Below are 16,291 nucleotides of genomic sequence, written 5' to 3' on the forward strand. Positions count from 1 at the left end.
TACTCTTTGGAGGATGATAACTACCAGAATTCTAAATCTTAGAAATAGATTTTTCCTTCCTGAACAAAGGATGTTACTTTGTACTAATTTAGTCATATTGATAAAAATACATCTATGCAATCTTTACAAACAGAAACTTGGGATGAGCAGTTCTGGTAAAATGAAGTAATAAAAGTCCTGAAGTTAGAATGAGTAAATCAATAATTGCAGGTATTTTCATGTTTATAGTTTCATGATATAAAAGATAATTAAGAAATGGTGAATAGGAGGAACCAAGCCTGAGTAATAAACAAAGCCAGTTCTTGAAAGTTAAAAAGCCCTATTAATTGTTTCTGTTTTACTACTTTGAATAAAGAAGATCTAATCCATGGAAGCATCATTTTTCTTCTGTATGCCTTGCTGTCCGAACTGAGTTTTTCCCTAAAAAAATTTTATTAATCTTACAATCGTGCATGGACAGTTAGGATTAGAGTGCATGACAGGAAAATTCACTCAGCCAGTGTAAAGAGAGGCCTGTGTAGGATGTGGAAGTTTTTAAAGGAATGCTTTGCACTGGTCCTTTCCTGCCCTGTTGTTGCGTAGCACACACCACCATACAAAGGGCCCTTGTGCCAGGTGAGATTGTGTAGATACAACTGAATTATCCATGGTCAGTACCATGCCAGTATGAGTGTGGATACTTGACTAGTGTGGCTCTATGTGGATTGTCAGCCTCCCTGCCATGTATGTGCTCTGCTTTATGTGGTCCTGGGGCAGGTACTCTCACCATGAGCCTGTGGGTATCTTCCATGCTCTAACAAGAAACATTTTTGTATCTTCAAATTTTTATTATTTTTATATTTATTTATTTGTTTGTTTGTTTGTTTGTTAGATGTGAATATTATGGTCAGTGTTGTGGAAGCTCAGTGACATAACAAATTAGAGAAAAAGTGCACATGCTTATCCTTGTGGGCAGATGTGTTACAGCTTGCAAAAATTGTCCCAACTCTGTTGATTTTGGAGTCTCTAAGTCCATCACAGTTTGCACAAGCCGATGATTTGATGCTAGGTTTTGATCACACTACATAGGAATTCCTGCTTATTTTTGCAACGTCATTCCTTTGTTCAGATAATCTCACTAAGTTAAGTGGGTTTTGTCTCCCTAACCTGATTTACTAAGAACACAAAGCTGATAGAACTATTAAGGTGGACAGAGAATAGGGAAGAGGATAAACTGGCATCTTTAGAAAACCGTATTTTGTTGAAGATCTCTTAGTTCATTCAGCAATTCTTTCCTTAGTGGTGTGTGTTTCACTGGTCTGTAAGGAACCAGATTATTCCCTGTGAAATGAACAGGGGCTTTGTATCCATAAATAAATTTATCTTTTCTAGTAACAGCCAAAAATCAGACAACTGTGTATCCCTTTTTCTCTGTGGGATTTTCAGATATGTTTCTATCTGTATTATGTACTCCCTCAGCACCTTTTCTATATAGTATTGTTCATGTATTTTGAAGTATACTTATCTTTGTTGACAGTGTGAGAGAAATGCAAGGCACTAAATTATTTTCATTTTGAGTGTCTTGTGGGGCAGATTTTCTTCCTTGAATCCCTGATATAGATCTTTCCCCTGCTGCTCAGCCCAGCTGGTGCTGTTGCTGCTGCTGTTGTGCTGGAAGTTGGTTAGATATTACCCAGATACCTTGTAGGGTATTTTTTTGTTAGCATGGGTAACACCGTTTCATCTCATAGAGGGAAAAGATTGAATTATAGAAAGCTACAGAAATACATGAAAATGAGAGTCTATGACACTTTTGAAGATAGCAGTGACATGAAGTAAGTTTAAACTGTGGCACAGTAATCTGCAGAGTGCTTAGGTTGGAGGATATACACCATTTAAAAAGAATTAATTTTTTTTGTTCTCCTGTCACTTCAAATATTCCTGGTACCCATCCTTTTATTGGTAAATTATATTATCAGTTTTAGAATTTGTTGGTGACAAAAGGGAGAGTATTTTAGTCAGGAAAGCTGCTAGGGCATAAATAATGTGTGCTCTCCTCTGAGCAGAGAGGAATGGCTCACAACAGCCTCGCTACCTCAGCGGAGCAGCACAATCTGTCTGCTGCACAGCGGCATCGCCGGCAGCCAAATACTCCCAGTTTTGTTTTAATGGGAGGGCTCTTACACATTGCTGGTTCTGCATGATGGGAATGAAGTTGGAAGTGCTTCCTGTTCCATTCACAAGCCCCGGGCTCTCCGTGCATTCCAGCTTCAAAAATGACAGCTGAAACCAATTAGGCAGAATTATGGGACGCCTAAGTCACATGGAGATTTATCAAGACTGAGGAAGAGGAGGAGAAGAGAATGTATTGCATGGGAAGGAGAAGTGACTAATTTAATGAGAAGAGAATGACAGTCACATTATTATTATGGAGAGGGGTGGGGAATGTAGAGATCATTTCATGTCACTAGCCATGCCTTTGAAAGAAAGCGTTCCACCCTTTGTCTGAACACATTTGTGTTTGGTAGCCGAGTCTGATTTCTGAGCAAGATAGCTGAGCAAAACAGTTGATGTTAAAGTGGAGCACAGGGCATATCTGAGGACATTTCTAGCTTGTGGTTTACTCATCTATTCATAATTAGAATTCCTTCAAGAGGAGAAGGGAAGAGTCATCAACATTTGTCATTTTCCCCCCTTTGTTTGCATAGTCTCTCTTTTCCAGACCTAGGATGTAATGTATATAAACCTTGCTTCAGCTGTATAAATATCAGTCAGAATTCTTTTCCCTTCAGCAGATGCTTATATACAGTATGCTCACAAACATAAACACACATGTGTCTACTTATAAACCAGAGTCTTGCTGAATAAAAATGACCTTCATGCAATTATACACTGCCCCAAGTTTGAATCAAAACCCCAATTCATCAATTCATTTCTTTGTGTGAGTCTGGAAGACAATATTTCATAAGTAAATCATGCTTTTTGTAGACTTGTCATGGTAGTTGATGGTATGGGGGAAAAATGAGTCTGAGCAAGTGTGCATTTTTTTATTTTTTTTTTTAATTCTCGTACAACTTTGTTGATTTTTGTTTAGACTGTGAGCATTTATGTTGGAAAAGTAACGTAATCTCGCTCTCATTTTCAGTACCTGTAGGAGTTGTGATACTTGTCTCTATCACAGGGAAGAAAATATTTGTAATTAATTTAAGTTTGGGTCAAAAATTGGCATTGACTGATGTGCTTCTATATTTAGTTTGGAAACAAGACTAGGTGAACCAGCATTGCTGAGCACGGATTTTCTATCCTCTATCCTAGGAAGCACTGTATTCTCTGATCTATCTAGAAATTGTTCCATCTAGCCCAGGAAGGGTCATGAGTTTCTTAATGGAGGCCTTGTTACTTGAGATGTGCACTGAGGGAAGGATTTGTGTTTTAATGTACTGAGAGAAGGTAACAAAGAGGCTGGACAGGGCCTTCTCCAGAAGGTGTAGTTGTGTGTGCCAGAGCACTGAAGTCAAGGTGCAGCCCTGGAGCAGTGATCTTCTGGCACACAGTACTGAAATACAATTATTTGAAGGCAAAAATGCCAAAGTCTGTCTCAGATTATGTATATTTACTTTTACTTTCAGCCAAAAAAATATCTTGAACCTCTATCTGGAGGACCCTTATTTTAAATATTAAAGCTGTATGGATTTGGAATGTAGGGGATGGGTAGCCTTTGTGCTGTGGGTACCACTGGACTATTATTTTGAAAATTGCTACAAATTTGATCAAGTGATAAGCTTCAGAAAAATCATAAATTGTACTTAAGAGCTATATCTTTGAAGATTCTTCCACTCTTCTCAAAGACTTTAGTCTCTCACTTCAAATATTGTGACTATTCATTTCTGTTTCTGGGGAAGCCAGTAGTGGGAGGAGAGATAGAGTTGTTCACGGAAAGCATAACAGGTTTTGCAGAAAACATTGTTTTGTTACTGAAGTGGGAAAGTGAAGCTCTTATAATTTGGAGATTACAAGATAAAGATGGCCTGGGCAATCTCCTTTTTTCAGCCTTATGGAAATGCCTGTTGTGCAGCTCTGCAAAAGATTATGTGGTGAAGGCGTGTGATTGTTGCTGAATTTCTCTCATTTTTTGTGAATGTGGGAACTAGGATGTCTTCTGAGGTCCCTGCCTTATTCAAAGTAGCATTTCAAGACAAGTTTGTAATACTGCTGTAGAGAACTGGGTTCCACCCCTGCTGTATTGTCATCACTAGCTGAAATTGCTGTCATTACAGATTTCTGCTATTCAGCATGAGATTCTCAGTCTCCTTTGCAAAAGCATTACACATTTACAGGTGTAACTGAAGCCAGTGTTGCAGAGTAGAGACAAGGCTCTGACCCAGGCATGAGAAGGACACAATGATTAGGTGGATGATGTTTAGATTTATTGTTAATATCTATTTAAATATTACCAATGCATTTTATATACTTTTTCAGGCCAGTGTGCACCAAAGTCAATAGTGACGTATCAGCTTCCCCATCTCTGGAATGAGAGCATCCAGACAATTCCTTCTGCAAAGTCCACCAGGTGTTCTTAGCTTAGGACAAACCACACTGCCCATCAGAAACAGCAAAAAGGAAGAGGGGTGTGTGGTGTGAAGGATGCACCTGAATGCCAGAGTATCTTTCATTACCATCACAGTCAGTCAAAGCAGAAGACAAAATAGTGCCAAATAATCTGAAAAGTCAAAACCAATTCTTTGAACAGAATTGCCCAGATCAGTGATTCTTAGGACTTTTTTGTCTTTGCTTCTAGTCCCTATCTGATAAAAGAAAGTAATGCCTTATGTCTGCTGCATTGCTATGAAATTATTCTATGTTTGTAAAGCATGTCAATACCATAGCAATAAGCAGCTTAGGAAAACCTGTGAGATTATTTGTGTCTTCAAAGTAGTAAAAAAGCCAGACTCTTCAAGCTGTTTGAGAATAGAAGAAAACCCCCTAGCTGTAAAACAGCACAGCTATTTTTTAATCAAGTATCTCCTTCTGTTCAGTGAGTAGGTCTACTGGGAAGGAGAAAAAAAAGTATGTGATTACATTAGACCTTTTAGGAGTTTTATGTTTAATGGAGAAACAACTAAAAGGTTGGACTAAACCCCATTAGTTCTGGACTTTCCTAGCTTTTGAATTCTTCTCTATGGAAATTTGATTTATCTCTGCCTTTTTTTTTTTTTTTTTTTTTTTTTTTTTTTTTTTTTTTTTTTTTTTTTTTGTGTTTTTGTGTGTGTGTGTGTGTGTGTGTAGCTGTTTTGAGCAGAGATGGGGTAATTGAATATTTGTACATATAGGTGTGGGTAAATTGGTGGAGTGTAAAGAGCAGGAACTAATGGGATTTTGAACTTAAACTAAAACATCAAATGTTCTGTCAGCATGGTATTACTTTGGTGATTTATGTGTATTGGGGGATAACAGTACAGCTGATAGAGCTGTTACAAGCTAGCTTGAAGCAGAATTGGTCCAGCCAGGTCCATTTGGGATCAGAATGTGTGCAATTACTTGGAAGTCTCTGTACTGCATTCCCAGTATGCTGCTTTCCTGGGAGGTGCCTGACCCTCTGAGACAGTGCAGAATGGACTGTAAAAGGTGTATTGGTTAGTCTATTTCTTGTCTTTGTACCTTGTTTCAGTATAGTTTTATGTTATTGCCAATATATAATCGTATCTTGAATTTTCCTTTAGGGTATATATTTTATTAGATTGAGGTGGTGAGCGAAGCAAAGACTCCAGTCTCAGAGTACAGCAGGCTGTATTTGCAGCCACTCTTCCACTTGGGAAAGCATGTTGTTTTCCACCTTGAAATATGGCATGAAGAAAAAGACTCCATCTGTATAGTACAAATTTCATGGAATACCATTAGAAAACAGCTTTCATCCAGCTTGCTCTGTTGTTTTCTTTTCTAATGCTTTCCTGAAACTTGCATTCTTGTTGTCTTCTTCAATGTCAGTTGCTCACACAAGCACTGGAGCAGACACTTTGGCTGCCAAAAGGGAAAACAGGTTTAGAAAGAGCTGTCTCTGCAGCACTGTCAGTTTTCCTGGCTGTACTAATGTTTAATTCAATGTGCATTCAGCCCCTACCTTGGAAAAGAGGAGCAGCTGATGCTGCCTTTGCTTTGCTGCCACCTTCTTTTTTTTTAAAGTGGGGACCAATGTTCTCTAACCATTATCATTTGATTCCACAGTTCTTACCATAATGTTTAGTTACTTTTATGAGGACTCTTATTTTTATAAAAGCAAATTGTTGAAAGATTTAAATAGAAAACACATTAAATTTCTCTTTCCCATCTGAATGAAAGTTTGGTACATATTCCTCTGTGTCTGGAGTGTGCGTAGGGAAAAAAATAAATGCCAGAAGATTACAGTTGAGACACAATTGACTCTTTTCAATTTCTGGGATCCTGAGGCTTTTTATACAGGATAGTTGTGACTAAAACAAATTTTGTGTCTTGGGTATGAACTCTCCTATGTATCTGCATTATGCTGCAAAAGAAAGCCAAAAAATGCCTCCTGGTTTGGGAAATGTTGCACAGAGACACCATTCTGCTGTGTGTTGTCCAAAACTCTCACTTTGAAAACTGCCTGTGTTTAGTTGGGCTGTTCTGTACATGAGGCAGTTATTGCCAAGTAGCTTTTCAAGGAATGTTGGATGAATTTTACCAGATGTGTTCGGAAACCAGATGTGGAAGACAAAGTCTGAGTATTTGCTGGTTAATCAAGTGCATATTTTTTCTTTTTTTATTCTGAACATAATTCCAGAAGCTGAGTTGTGCAAGCACATTAGAGAAGCAATATGCCACTTGACTGAAACCATGCTGCTGCAGTATAGAAATGTAAGAGAATAATTCAGAGAAAAGTGTTTCCATAGTAAAAGCTATAAATATTTATTCATTAAAAATAACGTTAATCTATACATTGCAAGCCTTCTCTTTTTTTTCTGAAGAGATTTCATGCTGTGTTTGCAGGAAATATAGGTAACTGTGGAGTGAAAACTTAGGTTTGAATTTTCCATGGAGTTCTTTTCTAAAGTATCTCTATTTAATGGCTGTACATGTGCTTCTTTTTGAGCTAGAAAGTAGCATTCAGTACTCTGATATGCAATGCCTTTCAGCTTTATTTTCTAAACCTTTAACCCATCTTAATCTAGAGTTGCTATAAAATTATATTTAAAGGGAATGTTATAACGTGAACAATGGGAGTTGAATGTGAGATTCTCCTTTTAGGTTCTTCCTCTTCTATCTGAATATTATCTTTGTGGTGTTGATGGTGATACTGTCCTTACAAGGTTTAGAATGGTATTAAAATTCAGGTGATTAATCTACCAAATGAAGGGTGTTAGAAAAAATATTAATTTGCATTTGTTGAATATTCGTATCAGTTATCAAGGCTGTTAAATAAAATGAGTGTAAAGGTACAAATGTGTGTTTGCACATGTGTGGCTGAAAAAAAATCTTATTTTCCATTTGTTATGTCCACTCCTAAGTAGAGGGGTATTTATTGCTGCAGTCATATGGATATTAATATAGTTTTCTCCATCTGACTTTCTTTTAGCACACTGATTTATGTCAGTACATGGACAAACACCCTGGAGGGCTTCATCCAGAGAATGTGAAGGTAAGAGTCAAAAAGAGCACACATTCAAGGCAAATGCAGTAGCAGTTACTTTGCAAAAAATGTCATGTCAGTTGTTTCATAGAAACTGATTGCTAGCTAAAGGGAAAATGCCTGACATATGTACTGTATTTTTAAATATTTGGTTTCTTTTGAAAACAATTACGAAATCAAGTATCTGAGCATTCCTGCAATAGAACTTCTGAGGTTTGTAAAATTGACTCAGAGCCAAAATATGTTAGTGAGTGCTATTAAGGGTGTTGGTAATCTCTCCCCTTCATTCAAACATTTGCTTTTAAGGCAATACTGTCCTAAAACCCCAAGGTAAACATGCTTTAGGCTGTCAGTACTAGATCTACAGTTAGGTGAGTTAGTGTGGGTTCATCAAGTTTGAGGGAACTGTAATTAATTGTATTAGCTGAACGTACTGCTTTTGCTATGAACATATAAAATCTTCCCTAATAGTTTTGCTCACTTTCTTGGATGAGATCAGCATTTTCATAGCCGATCTCACTTTGGAATATTTTTTTTTCCTTCTAAGGTAGATAATCTGAGAATCATCACACAGGAAGGAGAGAGTTTATTAGCAGGATTTAATGGAAAGATAGATGAGTAGAGACTTGATCCAGGTTCTATTTGGGAAGTCAGCCAAATAATTTTAGCATCAAATGGAAGCCAACCAGACATGCAGAACGTGTTGTGCGTGTATAGATCACTCAGATGATATTTTAAATTAAACTGTCTTGTGCTTGGACATCAGTCCCATTGTTGTTCTACTTTGGAAGTATTTAAGTCTTCACTTGTCATACTGGGAACTTTATTCCAGGATGTAACTTACTGAAATGTAAAAGTTCATGAAAACTCTCTCCCTTTTCTGGAAAAGCCAGAAAGCCTGATTGGTTTTAAAAAAGCATCACGTAGCTTCATTAATTTTCTGTGTTCTCTGAATGAAAAGTGGCATCTACAACATATGAATTTAGATAAGAATTACTGTCATCTAAAAAACCAAGGAAAATTCCTCCTTACTGCATATATTTGGGAAAAGAACCCAAAACCAATGCACTCATACACCATGAGTGTGGCACTAAAGAGGCTGATGTAGGACCTACTTTTTGGCCTCTGTGTTTAATTTCCCCATCTGGATTCATTTCTCTGAGTTTTAGGATAAATGAAGACTGACTATTAAGATTCTTTGTGCTGCTTCAGATTTGTAAGTCTTACTCCAATGCTGCAATGCTGTGTGTAGCTCAAGGTCTGATATGCAGTAGTTGTTGTAGCTGTAATTTTTCCTCACTAAAAAAGACATAATAATTCCAATAGTTGTACTTTTATTTCATCACACCAGGGCCCAGTGAGCTTGTCTTCGAGGAGGATGGATATAGACAGATAGTTTGGCTTGCTAGTATGTCACTCCTCTAAATCCTGAGATACCTGTCTTTTAAAACTGGAGCCTCAGAGAGAACTGCAGCAGCAGCATTTCCCTTTCAGATTTTTCTGCATGTATTTCTGTGGCTATCTGTACCATCTAACAGTGTTCAACAACACTTTTAAAGCTTATAGACACATTAGAAATATTTATTTGAGTAGCTAAGTGTAGAATCCTGATGTACTGCTGGGTCAAGTTTTTTTAATTTCCAATAGATTATTAATAAAAGTGAGGGGAGACAGGGGGGAGAAAAGAAAAAAAAAAATTGGAAGTTGGAGCAGATGAAATTTCAATCAGAGGACAAAACACGAGCAATCCCATTGAGCAAATAGCCTTTTTTCTCTTAAATAATATTGATGAAAATCAGTTATATATATTTAGTAGACTCTCTTGCCAGGCCAGCAACAAAAGCTAGCCTTAATCATGGCAGTAGTTGCTAAAACCAGGAATAATGATTTGAGGTCCTACCATTTTAACGAATGAAACAGCCTGCTTCGGATTTTCAGTGCCTGCTCTCAAAGCTAAATTTAAAATAGCCCAAGAGAGTGATTTCTTCAGCTGGGAGGACAGAAACTCAGTCACGTATGCTAAAAATTCCCAGACCTTCACCAGCATGCCAAATTAAAAGCTTATGCTGCTCTTTTGTTTCAGAGGAAGTAAGATAGTTATTTCATAACCATTTCATTTTAGTGCTTTGTTGTGCTGTACTCAGTTTGTTGACTTAGGCAATTGGAGATCTGAGACTTTGCCACCTTGTTTTGGTTTCAGCTTCTGGACAAAGTTATCTGTTTGGATCCATGGCTATTTCTAAGGGTTAAGCTGAGCTATATTAATTAGCCTTCTCTCCCTGCCAGCCCCTTCTTTCTACAGGTCCTTTAGTAATTTCACTTTTAGTCAGACTTTTGGACACTGTTTGTTCAGAATCAGTGGTTATGTGATCCCTAAATCCATTTTAAAAGCTTCCAGTTGAGCAATTATATTACAGTAGCAATAAATTAGTCTCGGCTCTCTGGGGCTAACCTGTGGGATTAAGCCATTGATGCTCTCCCAGCATGACAAAAGACCCCCTGCCTTTTAATTTTGTACTTGAGGAAAGTATTGCCTATTGATGGATATTCCTTTCTGGCTTGTTGCCAGTTATTATAAATACAAACCCACATAATCAGACATCTTTCTTTTTCCAAAGAATATGTACAGTAGTTCCTGTTAAACAGTACTTTATAGGAAGGCAGATACAAAACCATTATTTACTTACATCTTGGCTACTGTAGGATATCTTCAGCTTAATTATATTTCTGAATTTTGCTCTGTATTTGGTAGCTAAAGACAATGCTTGTTCCCTCAGGCTTACTTTTAAATGAAGACTAATAAATAGAATAGAAATCTAAATTACTTTGACGGACACACATTTTGTTGTCCCCTCAGGTATTGTGTTTGACATTGCCTTTCTTTGTGGTTTTAAATAGGCTATTTGCTGTCACTTAACTATTTTAAATAAAGACTAAGCAGGATATTATAAGTATGTGGAAGTATAAAGAAGAATGTCTCAGCTGGCAGTTGTAGAAGTCCAGGGACAGTACGCTTAGGCAAATAAAACAAGATTGCTTCCCCAAGTATTAGGTTTAGCATTTTTTTTGGTATGTATGTATTGACACATAATGGCTTCAGGATTTTATAATTCATGGGTGAAAGCGCAAGTCCTACAAATAACATCAGGCTTTAAACCCTTCAAGGAGTTTGTGTGGGTCTCCAAGATGTTTTAAAAATGCCAATCCCTGGTGATGTTAAACCAGTTATTCTGATGACATAAACGCAGTTAGGTACCTGAAACATCTTCATCAGCTTGAAGGGAGATTGGCATAAAGCAGTTGTTTTAGTCCGTATATTCTGCAAACTCCATCAGTTCCAAATATACAATTATTTACGTCTTTGGTAGGTAACAAACTTGCATGTCTACCATTTGTTTGTAACTGTATGAATATGTGTACAGTGTTATAGTTAGAGATGTTGAGGAAAAAGGTAATCAGTTAATAAGTCTGTGTGTACTAGGCATGGCCTCATCTTCTCTTGTCTGGTTTAAAAGATGTCTTTCTCAGTTTTCCCACAATTGAAGGCAAGCAATAAATCTTAAATACATGGCCCCACATAAAATCATGTTTCTGCTGGAAGCTACTGCTGCAGCCTTGTCCATGACAGGAAATAGGAATTGATTTATGTGTGTACCGTGTGGTGCTTGCCAAGCTGCAAAATGTGCTATTGCAAACTGAGGTACAGGATTTGCTCCTGACTCTCCCTGTGCTGTTCCTCCTGTCCCAGACTACTGAAGTCTGCACCTCTGTCTTTCTTTCCTGCAGATGTTGCAGCCTTTAGAGATAGTCCATGCTCAATTGGAACATCTGGATTGCTTCCTACAGCAGAAACTCTAATGGGTCAGAGCAACTAGCTGACCCTACCACTGATATATTTTTTTTGTTATGATCTTCATTCTGATTTATTTCCCTTTCTGTCTGGCACAGGGCTATCTCCACCAGTCTTTTGTCTTACCTTCTTGATTCTCCTGAGCCTTTGTTTGCAGCTGCTCTGGTTTTGTAAATTCATAATTTAAGTATCTTTTTATTTGTTCATTTCAGCATGTCCTGTGAAAATGTAACTGTTCTTAGCTTCTTCTAGTCCTTGATATATCACCTTTATTTTAACTATGTCTTTTACTCCGTATTATAACATTCCCAGTAATGCACATAAATTCATCTTTATGTCTTGATGCATTTATTTTATTTTTGTTTACAGTAACTCCTATTACTGGTAGACTAAGTGGATCAAAGGCTTGCATCTGTCATGGCTGCATTGCTTGTTTGCATCACTGCCTTAAAAATAAATCTATTAATGAAAGCTGATTTGCTTCTTAATTAGTGATGCTGCCTTGAGATAGCTGAAGTCTTTTGAGAAAAGCATCCTGAATCTTTTCTCTCTGCCTTTTTTCTTCTACTTGCAGTGTTAGAGGTAATATCGATTTGTGTGAGCATTTGACAGAAAAAAACCCATCTTTGGCAGAATAAAAAGACACTTGCCTCTGACCCACTGTTCCTTAATCCGTGCAACACCAGCCTGAATGACAACGGGTTGTCAAGCAGACAAAAACTGTCCCTGTCTCTTAATTGCTTTCAAAATCTTTTACTTCAGGCAACTTGGAAGCTTCCTGTAGTCTGCTGTGACCAGAGGGAGAAGGAACTTCCAGTTTGTTCTTATTCTATCTAATATTGCTGCAGTGATTTGTTCTTCTCCCTGGGCACCTTTTCTCCTCCTAGGGCCAAGAAGTGTTAAGAAGAAATAGGCAGACCCTCTTACTGAGCTTTGCATGCAGGCAGCAAGAATACTCATCCTTCTCCCAGGAGCCCTCAAGACTTCAGCTCTTACCCATCTCAATTTTGAGCCTTCCATTCTCCTAGGAAGCAGGGCAGAGCAGTCTTCTGTGCCTAATGGATGTATATTTTTGAAGCAAAACCAGAACTAACTAAGCCCTGCCCCCACCAGAACCTTTTAAAATGTTCTGCAATCACTGCAATACTGAGTCAGGGTGTATGGCAAAATGTGGATTGCGATTTGGGCACTTAGTTTCCTAGGGCAGCCCAATAATCTCTGTAAAAATATGTTTATGTTTCAGCAAAAAATATAATTAGTTTGTCTTAAAACTTTAAAAAATATTTTAAAAGGAATGTAATAGATGGTAACACATAATGGGATGCTGCAACATTTTTCTGTGCTAAATGCTCAAGAAAAGGTCAGTCAACTCTATAGCAACTACACACTTAAAAAAAACCCAGATATGATAAAAATATTGAATTTATTAAACCAAGGGTTTAATGGTGGTCTCCATAACATTGGATTGAAAATGTTGAAATACACTGATTGTTATATGATATTGTCTGAAATCTCTGGAACTTAGTCATTTATGGTATTCATGTGTTTCTCGCTGCACTGCAGCACTGTGAACATCATCCTTAACTAATGGTTGCAGTTTTTAGTGTTCAGTCTGTTTCTGTCAGATGAGTAATTTTGGCATTTAATGACTAATGTGAAAATTAATAATCTGAGTCAAAGCCATAGGGTAGTTGTCATCTGATGTCTTCTGTAAATATTAATATTTATCACTAAACTGATTACGGCTTTAGGATGGTTTGAAGCATGAAGGGTAGAGAAGCATTCAGAACATGCAAGGATTAGGCAGCTCCTCTGTCGTATCCATATGAGGCTTACTGCACTTAAGTGAAGCTGCTTGAACTTGCAGTAGCAGAGCATTTCATACTGGCTCTTGCTGAACAGTAGCTACATTTATTAATAGTAATATTCAAACCCACATGCTTGTTAAAAAAACATAATATCTGAAAAGTAGGAGAAAAATGCTTTAGGTTTTAGGTTGCAGTTGTGTTAACAATGCTTGTTAACTTCCCTCACCTGTTTCTGTTTTCTTTCCATTGTGTGATTATATCAGCATCTGTGGCATGGACAGGAGGCTTGTGTTCCCTCTTTTCTGTGGGGCGACATGTGTTGGATTACGTGGCAAGTTCTGCATCCCCATGTGACAAAGACATGTTACATGGTGTAGGGGAAGCTGTGGTGTGTGAGCACCTGTGTGTAACTAGAGGTGTCTGACCAGGAGGTTGGGTGCCACAGATGTAGGTGCACAGGAAGTGGGCAGTTAAACTGTGGTAGTAGGTCCAGCTATGATGAATTTTCATGTCACTGACTCACTGGGGTTTGAAGGAAACAGTCTTTGACTTTGAGGTGAAAACCTGCTGTGGTGGTCCTTTTAAATTTATCTGTTGTTACTGGAAGCAAATCTAAACTAATGTCATGCTTTTGAAATCTCTCTCCTACTCACTAAAATTGGTCATGCTGCTGATGTGAAGTTGAATTAAAAGTGTATTTCAGCAGATATGTTAAGTAAGAAGTGATGCTGTTTAATGTGGTTGAGAAGGTGCTGTTTTTCATTCCTCGTTCAGTGAACAAGCAGGTGTGCAGCAGACAGAATAATGTTATGCCTAATTAAGGTCGTCTTTTACACATGGCATTGAGAATTGATTATTTAAATTAGATTTTTTAGTTATCAGACATTAAATATGGCATCAGCATTTCACTCTACTTCATGTCAAGTCTTGTCACTTAATGGTTTGATAATATGCACAACTGTGAACAGTTAATGAAGAATCTTCATTAGCATGTTAAAATTCACGCTAGAAGAATGTCACTTTCATAAGTGCACTTGTAATTTATTGTCTGTATGATCTTCATGATTCACATACAGCAAGAAAACATGTATACTGTAGGGAGAACACTTCAAAATTTTTTAAATCAGTGAGGCAACAATTGCCACTATGACCTACTTCAGCATGGAAGTGAGTTGATGAAAAGTAAAAAAGCAGATTGAATAGAATTGAATTTATTTTTACTTTTGCCATTGAGAAGAAAAAACCTGAGTCTTCCACTTACTGAACATTAGCAGACGGCTATAACTGATCATAAGGGAGTGTCTTTATACTCAGTTAATTAAGCACACCTTCCTCATTGCAAATGACTGTAGTAGTACCCAGAGGGGGCAAAAAATTATTAAAAGAGCATCAAAGAGAATGGAAGTTAGTGAATTAGCATATTCCAATCTCTTTCCTTTGCAGTTCTGCTGGAAACAAGTGGAAAAATCTGTATATATACATCTTTTAAGTGATGACGCAATGCACATTTCCAGTGGCTGTATCATATATATTTCTGTGTGACTTGCCTTGGTAAGACTCTCATGTAAGGAATGCAGGAGCAAGTTAGAAGCCTTTATAAATGCATTTTGGAGTGGATTGTTTTAAAATGCTTTTAGACAGAATTCAGTTAATTCCAGGAATTACAGATTGGAGAAACCTTTAGTGAGATAAATCTTATTATGGTCCTGAAAATCCTGCAGATTTAAATGTCTAATAATATTTTTATTAAGGTTTTCCTTATTTGTAGGGATGCAAATTTGTCTCAAGTCAATACTTTGTTCCTGCAACTTCTTATGACAATTTTAGCAACAGAGTCTACAAAGCTTTGACCTAAAAAGTGCAGTATTTCCCCAGGTCATAGAAGTGAAAAGTTGGATTTTATCTCATGGTTATTATCCTGCTTGAGAAGAGGGAAATGAATAGCAAACCAAGTGATAAAAAAGATTGTGCTTGACAAGCTTTTGACATGTCAGTAGGAGTCACAGAGGGACATTTCTGTGATAGTACATATTACCAGGTATTTTTTTCTAATGTTAATGTTTTAAAACAAGTAGTTCTAAAACTCCTGAACAGTCTAGTGAACCCAAATGGAACTGAGTAATGTGTTTGGTTGTGTTTATTTCCAAGGCTGTGAGATGACATGGTAGTGATTTATTAACTCTTTTTACCTTTTTAAATAGCCAATAATTTACAGAAGCCTATACTGTCCTCTGGATCATAGGGAGAACTTCACTTGTTGCAAGCATGAGATGGGATGCCCCAAGTTTGATTTCTTTTACTGCTATTTTTAGATTTGATGTCCTATTAAGACTAAATATGATTTGATTGATGCTGAATACACACTTGGGAATTCAGATGATTGTGTGGTACCCAGACAGTGTGCTTTGATACACAGAGCAAGCAGGAGCATTTGTGTAATCAGTGATGGGTGATAATAAAGCTTGTTATTGTGTATTATTTTTCAAAAGTAACTATACTAATAGAGCAGTATGAGCTTGCTGAAGGAAAGACACATAAATTCAGGCTTGCTTTCAGCTTTTTTCTGAAATAAGGTTAACTCCTGATCCAGATTATCTCAGTCTTTCTTGCAGTCTTTTGCTGCCAAGAGAGCAGAACCAAGAGTTCTGCACATTTTCTGTAAATTAAAAAGTTCTTTGTATCTTTCTAGTTCTGTGTAGCTTTCTACTTTTGTATCCAGGGCCAGATACCTATATTTGTATCTTACAGAATATCCTCTAGTCCCACAATACAACATGAATTAAGAGAGCTCAAATAAAGAAAATCATTTGGAAATCCCTCTTTGCCATCACAGAAATGTTATAAATGCAATGGCAAAAATCGGATTAACAAAGAAACAATTTATTAATAAAACAATCCCAATCACCAATAAAAAGAGAAAACCACAAATAGGATTCACAGCGCAGCGCCGGGTGGATGAAGGGACCGCACTCTAAGGCACGATTTTCCCAAATCCACACGGAGCAGATCACA

The 16,291-nt window shown here is 37.3% G+C and overlaps 1 protein-coding gene across 2 annotated transcripts in view; it reads left to right on the forward strand.

Annotated features, from left to right (window-relative positions):
• CDK14 (cyclin dependent kinase 14) overlaps positions 1–16,291 on the forward strand; it is a 338,755-nt gene that overhangs the window by 134,359 nt on the left and 188,105 nt on the right. For both annotated transcript variants that reach the window (XM_083862878.1, XM_083862877.1), the window contains exon 7: positions 7,568–7,630. In XM_083862878.1, coding sequence (XP_083719004.1) covers positions 7,568–7,630 — 63 coding nt within the window. The remainder of the gene's footprint in view (positions 1–7,567; positions 7,631–16,291) is intronic.

Source organism: Zosterops lateralis (assembly GCF_965231275.1).
Source record: "Zosterops lateralis genome assembly, chromosome: 1".
Lineage (NCBI taxonomy): Eukaryota > Metazoa > Chordata > Aves > Passeriformes > Zosteropidae > Zosterops > Zosterops lateralis.